Source organism: Pagrus major, chromosome 20, assembly GCF_040436345.1.
Source record: "Pagrus major chromosome 20, Pma_NU_1.0".
Classification (NCBI taxonomy): Eukaryota; Metazoa; Chordata; class Actinopteri; order Spariformes; family Sparidae; genus Pagrus; species Pagrus major.
The window spans coordinates 14,365,099-14,379,410 of NC_133234.1; the positions used below are offsets into that span (position 1 = coordinate 14,365,099).

At 40.0% G+C, this 14,312-nt stretch overlaps 1 protein-coding gene across 2 annotated transcripts; it reads left to right on the forward strand.

Moving 5' to 3' along the window:
• The first annotated feature begins 1,115 nt into the window (after positions 1 to 1,115).
• pth3r (parathyroid hormone 3 receptor) lies at positions 1,116 to 11,591 on the forward strand. Of its 2 annotated transcripts, none has more exons than XM_073488929.1 (13): positions 1,116 to 1,453; positions 4,966 to 5,071; positions 6,275 to 6,385; positions 6,518 to 6,642; positions 6,924 to 7,018; positions 7,194 to 7,347; positions 7,948 to 8,101; positions 8,184 to 8,244; positions 8,327 to 8,393; positions 8,474 to 8,568; positions 8,648 to 8,789; positions 9,182 to 9,223; positions 9,313 to 11,591. In XM_073488929.1, the coding sequence occupies exons 1-13, from the start codon at positions 1,388 to 1,390 to the stop codon at positions 9,790 to 9,792; spliced, it is 1,698 nt and encodes a 565-aa protein (XP_073345030.1). In that variant the 5' UTR covers positions 1,116 to 1,387; the 3' UTR covers positions 9,793 to 11,591. The 2 variants fall into 2 exon arrangements, with proteins under 2 accessions (XP_073345030.1, XP_073345031.1); XM_073488930.1 differs by having other exon boundaries at positions 6,927 to 7,018.
• Positions 11,592 to 14,312: the final 2,721 nt, after the last annotated feature.

Consider the following 14,312-nt stretch of genomic DNA (forward strand, 5'->3'; position numbering starts at 1 on the left):
CCAGTGCAGATTTTGCTTTCTGTTTATAAACTAGTCATTTTATAACTGTATATTTATTCTCATGCATGTCTTGCCTTCCACCTTCAAGTTGTACTGAATGAGAATAAAATATGCAATAAATCCTGAATCATGGGAACCTGAAATCTCCTCGAGGACCCCTGGGTGTTTCTGGTTGCAATTGGGAACCACAGCAGGATATAAGCACACAAGTAGAACAACTGGTCCCAAAAACAACAGCCACACAAGCCACAATATTGTACATTTATTTTGAAATGATGAGTTTACTATCTTTTTTATGTAATCATTATATTTTCAGTATGTTAATAATGTATTTTCTATAACTTTGTGATATCTTAGCATTATTTAGGTTGAGTTTTTAAATAAGCCCTCTGAGTTTTCTGCCTCTTCCTGCACTGTATATTATTTTCTGTGCTTGTTATTTGTGGGGGGTTTTTATTGTGCAAAATTAAATCTAAATCAAAAATCTAAATCATCTTTCCCATATCATTTGTATTTGAATTGCATTGTATTTGTCACATCTGCTAGTGTTAGTTAAGTTAGTAGCGCAATAGAGATCACAAGTTCCATCTAATTGGCACAAACAGCGGCCAGTGTGAGTTTGGTTTGTATCAGTGTCCTCAAAATTTGCCCCAGCGTGGGAACTGGAAATGAAATGTTGGTCTCTTGCCACGTCTATTAAATTATACTGCTTCTATTTATGATGATGGAATAAAAATAATAATAGGCTTATGACCCAGTCTCTTGTCCCAGATTCAAATAACAGGAACACACTGTTTGTACTGAATCCCTGAACTATACCTGTGTGTAATCAATGTATGCATGATTATAGAAAGGATGGTCAAAGCTACTCTTTGTCTGTCAGATACACAAAGAGGATGACTACACCAGAGGAGCACAAAGAGTTAAGTGAGATCGAAGCCACAGCCAATCAAGGCCGACCATCTCTGATAGACAACAGTCCAAAGAACTGTAAAAGGAGGTTTCTTCTACAGTGCTCTCTCTCTCTCTCTCTCTCTCTCTCTCTCTCTCTCTCTCTCTCTCTCTCTCTCTCTCGCCCCCTCAGAAACCTTCTCAGACTGACTGCTACATGGTCCCTCAAGTCTGATCAGTGATGTCCACTGAGCCTCGAGGAGAAGCCAGGAGACCAGAAGACATTTTCAAAAGCGATGTCAAAAGAGCCCAAAGCTCCAGAGGATCCCACAAGAATCACTTTAAAACACAAGGAGCACTGATGGGACACCAGAGACGAAAAGTCCTTAACTTTGGGTGGACACTTTTGAGTTCCTTCAGTGCAACCTGAGGAGGACGAGATGATCTGATGTTAATTAATTAAATGCCCTATTAGGTTGACAATTAAGAAGTCATCATGTTTTCTGCACAGGGAGCTGCTGCCTTCGCTCTTTTCTACAGTGTCATAGTAGTGACTGCACTGGTAAGTGTACTCCATTTGGTATTTGGGTGATCGAGTTATAGATTACTTTATTGATTGAAAGGGTTACATATGTTGTTTTCCGTCCATAGATTAGTTTATCTTTAACGTTTTCCACACTCTAGACAAGACTGTTTCTTTTTGCTTTGCTTTTACTTAAACAATTTTTATCCTTGTTTTATAATTTGTGTAAATTTCTATGTGAAATCACCAACTTAAACGAAATGAACACAGCTGAAAGTAATTTACACAGCTGTCCTTTAGTCCAGTGTTAACTTTTCAAAGGATGATTTTCATGTTCTAAATTTAAACTTTTCACACAGCAGCATCATATCTCACACTATATTATGACACTGAGTCAGAAATAACACTCCCATACTGCTGCAGTTTGGGCACAAAAACTTCATGCGTCTGTGACTCTCTTTGATCGTTCGAATTTTGGACATAGATTTATCTCCAGCTTTGGAAACGTGCCAGCCATTCACCAGCAAGACCGACCATAGATGTGTAACTGTCTTCTGTTTTTTAAATGAGGTGACGTGAAATAACTTTTTTTTGTTAGCAGTGTTTTATTATATTTATATCTTTTGTATAGTTTATTTCCTAATGTAAAACAAGTGAAATCTTTACCTTATTAATACTGTAAATATTACCTTTCTGAGTTTTAATTTCATTTCCAAAACTACATAGTGCCCCTTTAATCGAACTTTAGCTAAAGGGGCACTATGTAGTTTTGATGGTTATTATAAAGTTATTTTTTATTAGAGACACTTAAGTTTTTCTGAGAGAAATCTCCCAGACTGAGACAAAGACCTGTAAAAATCAACAGCCTAAACTACGAGATCGACAGCAGTGAAACCAAAACAGGAACCCCCAACCACCACCATCAGACGTCACTTGGGTTCTGCTTTACCTCACAAACCTCTGTCAGCTCTGTCCACTTTAACCTTTCACCCACTGAAGCTCTCGCTGACTGCCTCCATCTCTTCATCTTCCCCGTGTCGATCCTGACTGTCGACCTCAGGCAGACTTACAACCTCCTGCTCAGTCAGCCTGAAAATCACTTTACGTGAAGCAGCGGCCTCAGAGAGTAAATTCAATTATGACACAAAGGCGAGGAGATGTCAAAGCCTAATTGTTTTGCTAACACTCCCTGTCGGTCAGCAGAAAACCCTCCTGTACAAAGACAAGTGAATGATCTCTCTGTATTGACGTGTATGTATTGAATTATGCCGCATGTCAAAGTACTGTATTTGTTTTTGAGGCTGTTGAGACACAGGTGAAGGACTTAATTATCTAAATGTGATCGTCAATAATCAACATGTGTTTAAATGGGATTTTTGGACAGAGAGTGCGCAAACAGTCCACTACGACGACAACAAGTGGTTGGAGGGGCTCAATATGTCTATATTGACTTTGGCTGAGAGTCTCCTCCCAAAACAAATCAGCGTAGGGAATGATAGCTGTTCAGCATTCTGAGTGCTATAATACTGAAACACTGTTCACCCAGTGGCCGTTTATTTTAATGGCTGATGCCAAGAATGTTAGTTATCACATATCCATCAACATGGATCATTCCAGTTGGACTTTAGTCTGTTTAACAATAATGAGAAGTTTTCTTTAGCCTGCCAGGAAGACGGCTGTGAGAAGAACTCAGATCCTTTACTGAAGCAAAGTACCAACACAACCATTAGGCAGTGACCAAAATGCATGCACCCTCTCCATGCATAAATAGTAGCAGTTGAATATGTTAGTCTCCTCTGTCTGACTCATTGATCCTTTATCTGACTGAGGTTTGCGCAAGTTTGAATCTATGGCTCCGACAATGGATCTAAAGTATCAGTATCCTAACTGTGCTGTGTATTGATAAATCTATGGTGCTGAAGTAGTGGACAGACACTTTTTTTCCTCAAATCTCCACCCTTCTGTCTGTTCTGTTTTGGATCTTTTATATTCTCTAAATTATATACTATAAATACACCATACTATATGTTATTACCTATACAGTATACTCCATAGTGTCACCTCCATGATCTAATGTCAACATGTATTCACAGAAGAGCGAGAGGATCACAGAGACACACTGCAGCCTGGATAATTCATAATAATCCCATAGTTTTTATTTAAGTGTAAACAAGAGAAACATGAGAAAACCCTGCCTTAAAAAACCCAATCTGCTGCATAAAATGTAAAGGCGTATACTCATCAATTTAATACACAGTGATACAAAGACAATTGCTGTACAGAAGGAAGTAAACTGGGAAAAATGGAGTTGTAGAAATAGAAATGTCAGGTATATTTAAGAAGTCCTGCATTAATGTCCTTTAGGGGGGTTATATGGATGTGTGTATATTGGCCCCTATGACAAGTTATCATAAGATTATTAGTGTGTTACTACTGGTGCAAATTTTTTACTACTTTTATTGCTACTTCTTTATATTTTTTAACTACATCTTTAAATACAGTTTAGTTAAGTAGTTCCTTATCAACAAGTCAGGTCTCTTTCAAAGGATCTCAAGACAAATATGATGGGTTCAGAAATAATTACTAGAAGTTCTGCAACGCAAAAGAGAAATCTCTGAGAAATCACTCAGTCTGTCCGACAGTCTACCATTTTGATCCATAATTGGATAATCTCGTCTCTCCTGGACCCAATTTATGCCTCGCTTCTCTTTCTGTGTACCTTCCTGCCTCATCATCTCCCTCGCTGTTCTCGCCTGGCAGTCAGACAGTCCTCATGTGAGTCCTCTAGTTGCTAGTTTTGCTGCTCTGTTGTGAAACGCACCTGGGAACACAAAGCCGCTTGTGTAGAGCTCTCACCAGCGTGGCCGAGGTCCTAAGGGCAAGGCCCCCATGTGGCCGCTGGAAGAAAAGGGGGTTGGCGAGGGATCATCACATACTGCACCCTCACACAAGTATTTCACAACACCTGGAGGCAGCACATCAGATCCTTGGGAGTGTTCGCGGTTGACAGATCGCTCAAGTTGGACGGAGACATCAGAGAAACTTTTATTAGGAAAATGCCTGTGGTCACGTTAAAAGATAAACAAGTGATGGTCTTGAGGTTTTGACGAATACCAAACATCACAATAAGACCCCTGCAGATGCATCACAGCCAATTTGTGCTTTGTAAATAAGCTCTTTCTTAAAGGCTCCCCGACGATTTCAGCGTTTTAAACCATTTACTACAAAGCAACTAATAACTATTACAGTGTTGACGAATGTTAGATTGATTTAATGCGCCTGGATTGTTGGCATTGTCAGGAAATCAAGTAGCAGATGTTGTGATTCAGTTTAATGAAACCAAGTTAACAAAAAGCTGTCTGGGTACATCCAGATTGTGAAACAGCATCGCAACAGCATTTGAGATTCTCAGCAAAAACTACACACATTTTCAAGTGAAGAAGCTAAAACTTACAGTACATATGATTTATCCTGTAATAAATCTACACTAATGCATCTTGCTTGCATATTTGTCTTAACAATCTGACATCTCTCTGATCCGCCTGCTGCAGATAGACGCTGATGATGTCATCACACGAGATGAGCAGATCTACATGCTGATTGGTGCTCATGCCAAATGTGAAAGGAGCATCCAGGCGCAAATGGCCCTGTTTAAAGGTTTGTGTGTGTCTCTTTCAATAAAATCATGGACAGGACAGAGAACAGTTTCGCTTAGTTACCCTGTCATCAAAAGGACACAAGGAGACATGTTGCCTAAATGCATAGACGTGTATAATAAACTGCATAAATAGATGTTTCTAAACCTTTTATCACTGAACAGGTTCCATGAGCTCAGTGTATTTTTAGTCCTGACACACGATCTATCTATGAAATCTCATTTTAACCTTCGCTTCGGTAAAGAGTCAACGCGAGGAATATTTGAGTGTGCCAACTTCTATCAAAATATTCAGGGCTCTTCCTATTAGGGAAGTAATGTCCTTTAACAAACATATCCAGCATTAGTATAAAAAAACACAAGAGGTCAGTCAGTGCGCGTCCAAATATATAATCCGAAACGGTATTTATTAAATCAGTTATTTATGTAGGATCAGATACAACACCCATCCAATATCCTGCTGACCATATCTCTGTGATTACAGAGTTAAATTTAGGTGCAGACAATAGTGGAGCATTTTTCATTCAGATTATGACGTAGAAGGTGATGATAAGTTGCCTCGATGGGCTATTTAAAGATGAATGTCATGAAATGGAGCGCCGGTCTGGAGAGAAGTGCAGATATTACACAAAACACTCTTACATGCTGTTTGATGTATTAGATTATATATAGTTGGAAAGGAAACTTGTTATGCAGGTTCTCCACTACTCCACTACATTTCAGAGGGAAATATTGTACTTTTTTATTATATTACAGTTAACTGACTGCTTCTGGTTACATTTTGGATGAAAGTTTGAATTCAGAAGATATGATGAGTTTATCAAAAATGATTCATTATTACAGAATAAACTACATGAGAGAACCTAAAGTGTTAGAATTTGTTCACCTTGACTAGAAATTACATTAAAATGCTGCTTACTCATTAAAATGTCAATAAAAATCCGATCTCCTACATGATATAATAATTATGACACTCTAAAAGAGGTCAATGCATGATGTGTACTTCACCTTTTGATACTTAAGTCAAGTTAGGTGAAGTTAATTTATATATATCTCTAAGTTACAACTCACATTGCCTCAGTCGGCTTTTCAATCTGTACAACGCCCTCCATCCTTAGACACTCAAATAAAGTAATCATTAAGTCTGTAGGAAGCTAAAACCACACCTTCAGATAGCTAACAGATGTTTCCCATCATTTGTGAAGAAGGTGACTGTATCCCGGAGTGGGACGGGATCATCTGCTGGCCACAGAGCCGACCCAGTCAGCTGGTTTCAGTGCTGTGTCCAGAGTACATCTACGACTTCAACCACAGAGGTAAGAGAGCTCAACGGACACAAACATGCAGATATGAAACAGCAGCTTTGTCCTGATGTGTGGTCTCTATACATTTACATTGTGTCACAGGCTGTTGTGTTAATGTTATCACTCTGTCCTGACGCTCTCCAGGGCAAGCCTACCGCCAGTGTGACGCATCAGGGAGCTGGGAGCAGGTGCCCAGTATCAACCGCACATGGGCCAACTACACCGAGTGCACCACATACTTGACCTCCAACCACAGGAGCCAAGAGGAGGTACGTCTGTTTGTCTACATGTGTACACAGACAGTGTGAGTTCTTGCAGTTGGTTAAATGTGTGTGTTTGTGGATGCTTAAGAACTGGGAAAAATATTCAGGCTGCAATCTGTTGATGTGTTTTCTCAGAAGTTGAAGTGGAATTACTGATATTCTCCATACAATATGGAAAATGTTCACGTACTAAAAGTTTCAGTTTTACCATGCTTACTTTCCTGGTGACCAAAGTCTAGTGCATCTGCGCATACGAACTCTCTAAGTATGTTTTTGTTTTGCTTCAGAAGGTGTTCAAGAGGCTCCATCTCATGTACACTGTTGGCTACTCCATTTCTCTGGCATCACTGATGGTGGCGGTCTCCATCCTCTGCTATTTCAAGTAAGAAACAGAAAACATCAGTAATATTAAACTGAAAGTGTTTGTAAATATAACATAACAAGAGATTTATAGCCCCCTGAGGGCATAATCACGAAAAAATTTGATAATTTGAGTTATGTTTTAATTCTAATATCTCAACATATCTCTTTCTCTCTTTCTCACACACAACTTTCAGGCGCCTGCACTGCACACGCAATTACATCCACATTCACCTCTTCACCTCCTTCATATGTCGAGCAGTCAGCATTTTCGTGAAGGATGCAGTGCTCTACACCATATCTGAAGACAGCAATGCTGAGCCTGAGTTCACAGCACTGAGGCCCCATATGGTAAAAAATACTTTTTTTAAGCGTTCATTAACCGTTAGTCCATAGTTTAATGTTTTTTTTCTTTGTTTTGACGTCACATCAACATGAGTTATGTTGCAAAAGTACACCTAATAATCTTAGAGATGATACACCGTATGATATGTTTAAAACAAATAGTTTGAAATACACTTAATTACTTTCTTGCCTGGTGTTAGATGAGAAAATTTATACCAGTCTCTGTTAGCTTAGCTTAGCATAAAGACTGGTAACAGTGGGAAACAGCTAGCCTGGCTCTGTTCAAAACAAATCAAATCTGGTGCTGCCAAGTGGATTTTTGAATCGAACCAGGTTAGCTGTTTCCATCTGTTTCCAGTCAATATGCTAAGCTATGCTAACTGGCTGCTGGCTTCAAATTCACCGCATAGATCTGTGAGTCACATCAATCTTCCAAATGCAAGAAAGCTAATAAGCTTATACTGAACTACTCCTTTAAGGAAAAAAAGCCCAGTTTTTTCTGACAATATATTTGATTATCATTGATTTGATTTTAGAGCTAATACATTTTCCAGCATGTTATGGCTGATTCAAATGTCTCCCTTACATGCTGCTTTGTGTCCTCAGGCCGGTTGTAAAGTTGCTGTTACTTTCTTCCTGTATTTCCTGGCGACTAATCATTACTGGATCCTGGTGGAGGGGTTGTACCTACACAGCCTCATCTTCATGGCCTTCCTCTCTGACAAGAACTACCTATGGGCCCTCACCATCATCGGCTGGGGTAAACTGCACAGGACCAGATCCTCTGTTGTCACACATAGAGCCAACGGTGAATTAACAGACTCACAATTTCCCAATCTTAGGTGTTCCAGCTGTGTTTGTGTCCATTTGGGTCAGTGCTCGAGCATCGCTGGCAGACACACAGTGAGTCATGTGGCGTGTTCAAATGTCTAATGTTCACACGTATCACAAATTCTCACTTGAACTCTTTTGTCTCTGCTTTCAGATGTTGGGACATCAGTGCAGGAAACCTGAAGTGGATCTATCAAGTCCCCATTCTGGCGGCCATTGTGGTAAGAAAAGTTTACATTTTGACACTAGTAAAGGACGTTTGACACTCGGGTGGCCTCACTGTATTCTTCTGTCCCTGCAGGTGAACTTTCTGCTCTTTGTCAACATAATACGTGTGCTGGCCTCTAAACTGTGGGAAACAAACACCGGTAAATTGGACCCTCGACAGCAATACAGGTAATTGCTCACAAAGCTCTGAAAAAAACTGAGCTTAACTCTAATAAACTACATTAATGTTTACGCTCTTTATTTGCAGGAAGCTGCTCAAGTCCACATTAGTCCTCATGCCCTTGTTCGGAGTCCACTACATGGTGTTCATGGCTCTTCCCTACACCGAGGTGACCGGGCTGCTGTGGCAGGTGCAAATGCATTACGAGATGTTCTTCAATTCATCCCAGGTCAGAATACGCATTTATCAGCACGTATGTGCAATAACAGTTAACTCAAACTATTGTTATTATTAACTTTAATAAAAAGGTGAAAAAAAGTACAAAATGCAGAAAAAATGTCACATAAATGCAAATTTTGGCAGCATTTTCTTAATATCTATTTGACTGTATGGAAGCCCACAGGAGACTTAATTAAAATAATAATGTAAACTTCAAAATTAAAATGCAATTCCACAATAACATTATAGTTTTCCACTTATGTATATGTTATTAGAGCAAAAAAGTCTCTATGCTAAGCTAAGCTAACCATCTGCTGGCTGTTGCTTCATATTTAGTGTACATACATGAGAGTGTCATTGTGGTGTCATTCTTTTTATCTGTATCTCAATTTAATCTTTCAGGGCTTTTTTGTGGCATTTATCTACTGTTTCTGCAATGGGGAGGTAATAAAGCTATCATTTCATTCTTGAAGAGCAAACTCAGATTTATTTTACTGAAACATAACTTCCTGTTTGTCTGCCTCTTTTCTCAGGTGCAGGCAGAGGTGAAGAAGGCATGGTTAAGACGCAACCTCACGCTGGACCTCAAACAGAAAGCTAGGATGACGAGCAGCGGCGGTGGAGGCAGCTGTTACTACGGCGGCATGATGTCACACACCACCACACACAGTGTCAGCTTATCTGCTGCCAATCCCAGAGCTCTTTCCTTCACTGGAGGTGTGGTGGGCTCAGGTGGGGCTGCTGGTGGAGGGCTAGGGGTCAGACAGCCACGCCACACCTCCCTCCACCCACAAACCAGCCTGCCTGGATACGTGCCAGGTGGTACTGAGACCCCCCGACAGGAACTGGCTGTGCGGAAGTCAGGGGGGACGGAGTCTGGAGTTTTTGCGAGGCATGCCAGAGCCAGCAAAGGGAATCATGACTCCAAAAGTCAGGGAGCATCTGCAGCTCAAACCCCAGCAGAAGATCCAGACAGCTCATTATCCCTGAAAGAGCTGGAGACCATCCTGTGATTGTTTGGATAAATGGTCCGATGAGAAAAGATGAGATATTGGACTCACGCAGAGCAATGCAGATGAATCTTTCTTGCTTCTCTATATTCATTTGCATTTTGCAAAAATAAGACTGATGACCTTCCAATCTAGACATTTTAAAAAAGTACCCAGACATTGGACAACTACAGTTCCACAGCAACAAGCTACTGAACAGACATTGTGTGAGATTGTTTAGACGACAACAACTGAGTTTTGTGGTTTCCTGGTAGTTCGGTGGATGGGATTAAATTACTATGTGAGAATACAAACGCATTTTATTTTCATATTTTAAAATGACACTGAAGGCCTTTAATTTGTATGCGTTGTCATACATCACAAGTGGACCATTTTGGGGGTTTTGTTGTACTGTTATCCCAACTCTCTTAAGTTATAAACAAAATGTCTTGATGGATATTTAAAGGTGCACTATGTAGTTTTGGGGAATACATTTAAATCAGAAGAGACAGATCTTCATTGACTGATTTTTTATGTCTAAACTAAATAAACAAACTCTCTTCATTTTCATGACATTTCATGAATAAACAAACTGACCTTAAAGGACAACACAGTTTCATACTGTTTTACTTTGTTTATATGTGGCGGACCCTGCCACCTTTCTAGCTTCAAACAGTGTTCTTGGGACCTTACTTTCCTCTGAGAACAGCTTGTTCATTCAGTTATGGAAAATTCATATTTCTGAGTTTGTATTATTACCTCATTATAATATAAATAGCAAAAATCTGAGTTTGAATTTCTTCTCCAAAACTACATGGTGCCCCTTTAATCTGACAGATGTGTTTAATTTCTGTCAGTGTACCTGAATTGTATATAAAGATTAACAAAGCTGAATTATCTGTGAAGCCATGATGCTATGGAGAAGAGAGAGGACAGACCTGGATGTTTGAACAGGGAGACATTTGTCTGCCTCTTCACATCTCTCCTGTGTTGGATTTTCCAGGTCAGACTGGCTGACCCCAGTTCAAACTGCACTTATGTGTGCGTGTTCCCCGCATGTGTGTGTGTGTGTGAGTGTGAGTGTGAGTGTGAGTGTGAGTGAGCGGCCGCTGTCTGCGAATCTGCGAACCTTTTTCCAAATATTGACCTCTATACATATCACCTCCACATTTTATGACGGAGGATGGATTACTCCAGTCTGTAGGAAATTTGACCCCCTTTGTTTGCAAAATAACTAAATTGTCGCCCCGTAGAGATGGGTTTTTAGATGAATATGTTGGTCCAGTCTGTCTGACTCATCTATCTTTTTTAGATAGGTTGGCTAACTGTCCACATTTGATTATTCCTAACAGTCATAGTGTCCAGACAGCATGTCTAGACATGCTTGACTTCTCTCTTCACCTCTGTTGTCGACCATGTTGTCAACTTAAACCTATTTATCAGTCTGACAGGACCCCGAGGGCTGATGCACAAACCTTTTTACCCATCACAGACCAAACCTTGGCTCCTTCCTCCGTGTGACCTCTCCCCCCAGTGCCCTCACAACACCATCCAGAATTTCACACACTCCCCTCAGGCCTCGACTCAGAGCAGGAGGCACCTGAGCTGTTTGTGGACCTCGAGCGTCAGTGACAAACCTGCAGGACAAGCCACCAGTATTCACAAGAGAAACAGACAGGAGGTTCTCCCTGTAAATATGTTTTATTGTTCAAGTGTCCAGAAAAAGAGACGAAGTGTACAGTGTAAGATAGCTGTAATAATTTAATAAAGTTTTGGGAGTCTTGAGCGTTTATTTAAAATAAATTGAACGAAACTGAACGAAATTAATCGATATAGTGCTTCTTAGCTCTGTGTGTAAAAAGCTTTGTTTGTTATTTCAGGGCAAAACTTAAGTCAATGCACAGATTTACATGCTGATAGTGCTGGAACACATAGTATAATAAAATAAGATCTCCTTATTCGATCTGAAAGGAAAAACTGAATTCCCCAACAGAAAATTACACTCATCTTTTAAGGCGTTATCACTATTCAGCCTTTATTCAACCAGTTAAGTCCCATTTAAGTTGTAGACCTCTTTTGCAAGGAAGGACTGACCAATACAAAAGCCTAAAATAAGGATACAAGTAGCCTTGGCTAAGTTAAGAATAGAGTCATTTATCAGAGTTTACAGTGGTCCCGACTTCAGCCAGAGATATCAGATTCATCACTTTAATTTCCTTTTGCAGACGATTCCAAGCGGCTTGGGCAAAAAACGTGAAGCCTTTCTTTTCCCTCTCTGTCTGTTCAGCTTGTGCTTGATCTGACACGGAGTAGAACTGATGCATTAGCGGCATTAATTAGCAGCAATAACAAGTATAAAGTTTGAGCTTCAATAAGACGCTTGCTGCATCTCCTACATAAGCTGTTTACATATTATACTGCCTGAACAATGAAGCACATGTTACCACTGTAAAACACCACCATGATGGGTTGTTTAAACTGCTTAATCCAAGTGAAGCTGCTACATTATTTGCTCTTAAAATGGAGCAGAGTGGAGCCATATTTACATGTTTATTATTTAAAAGAGCACACCACCATTTTTACAAATAATTCTCAGTTTACAAGAAACTGCTTAGAGCTCAGAGTGTTGAAAAATATATAATGTCCTGAGTTGGGTTGAAGACTTGTGTTACAAACAAACAAAAAGTGTAACACTAAATCTGTGGACTGATCAGGAAAGATACCAGATAAAACTCTGCCCCCTGTTGCAAGAATGAAAACATTGCAATTTAAAACGTCCTCACTGGTTGTTTTCACATGAGACATGAATTGAAATGGAACTAATTATTAATCAATAGCGTGACGGCCCTCAGGCCTGTTTGGTTGTGCTTTGTTTGTGTCACTGGTAAGCGAGATTGTCCACTTGTTCTGACTGGGAGCACCTGGGTCCAGTATCCCTGTCACTATAGAGCCGCCCCCTTTAGCCTGAAACATTTGTCAGACATGAACATCATTTGTTATAACCAATAGTGCAAAAACAAAGAACTTTGTGTCCAGTCCAAAGCTTGACAAATAAAATCTGCCACAGTGAGTTCACCTTCCTAAAACACATCCTTATTATTAATAATCATTCCTGTTCCGATATCATCAAAACAGGAATATGTAGCATTCAGACATATGGAGCACCAGGCTTAGATATGCATGAGTGATTGCTCCTCCACCAGCTCTAACAACCTCCACAACCCCCACCAAACAACGTATGGCGGCAACCAGCTGTCAGCTCATTAGAGAGAAGGTCGGGGACCCCAGTGTCACCGTTTGATGGTACACTACAGCTGATTCAAGCTCCACGGCAACATCTTCTGGTATCAGGAGGAGGGACAATCAGGGAGGGAGGAGAGTGGAGAGGATGCTGATCGGAAATTACTGAAGGAGGAAATGATCCAGCATGATGACTGTAGTGCTGCTGGTGTTGATGATATCACCCTTATTGTGCTGTAAACCTATTTTCAGTGGCTGCTATGAGCAAGAAATGAAACTACAGGAACTTCCCTAACAACATGTTACCATAATGCTTATAAGTGCAAAAAGGTCTTTGATGGACAGATACACATTACGTTCAGATGGTGAATATGTACATTGTGTTGTACTGAGGTACCTAAAGATTTGTCCTTGAGACTATATTTTACAATATATCCAAACAAAAAGGGACACTCATCAGACGAAAGCAGAGTGTAACCCAGAGTACCTTTTACATCTGTCACAAATATCAGATACATCAGGATACATGTTTTTGTTTTTCTTATCTGTAGACTAGTGTAATCCATGCGTAACGCTGAACTGAATCAAAGGCAACCTGGAATAATTGAATCTTTCTGGATATCAGCACTTTTTTTTGCTTTCCTTTTTGGCAACACAGGGCAGCAAGGGCGTCACTTTGAGATGAAAAGTGGGTTTTTGTGATTATAGGCAGTGTAATGAGGAGCATGAGGTCAATAAAAATTGCCTAAAAGCGCATCAAAATCATTTTAATCTGATTTGTTTGTTAACATTTTGTGGTGCAAGACATATTATTAGTAGTGAGGACATATCCCCATCATCCTCAGTGTAAATAACACAGCATATTGTCATTTTTTAAATTAACAAATGACTAGATGGCACCACACTATCATCATATATCCAAATACTGCATATATAAGATAAATAAAGGATAAATATAGAATGAAGAAGCCTGTTTATGTTATTGAAAACTGCTAAATGTATGCCAATATATCATAAAGGCTATTCACTGAGCCAGAAATATATTTACTTTACATTAAGTATCATGCACAACAATGTTATCAGCCATGTTGTAAAGCAGGGCACTTGCTTTGAAAGTGTTTATATCACTGATGCCACTGGGGTTGATTCGTCATGTTCAGGCTGCATGATGACGAGAGCCGAGCCAGTGGCGTCATGATGAGGTCATAAAGTGGGCGGGGACAGAGAGAGAGAGAGAGAGAGAGAGAGAGAGAGAGAGAGCACAGATGTAATCCAGTCCTCTCCACCGTGTGTAAGTGTGATAC

Bases quoted from the DNA above. Each gene is read 5' to 3' on its own strand.
- pth3r (XM_073488929.1), top strand. From the start codon at position 1,388: ATGTTTTCTGCACAGGGAGCTGCTGCCTTCGCTCTTTTCTACAGTGTC. The intron at 6,643-6,923 runs GTACGTCTGTTT...GTTTTGCTTCAG, and splicing joins ACCACAGGAGCCAAGAGGAG to AAGGTGTTCAAGAGGCTCCA. The intron at 8,102-8,183 runs GTAAACTGCACA...TCCCAATCTTAG, and splicing joins CCTCACCATCATCGGCTGGG to GTGTTCCAGCTGTGTTTGTG.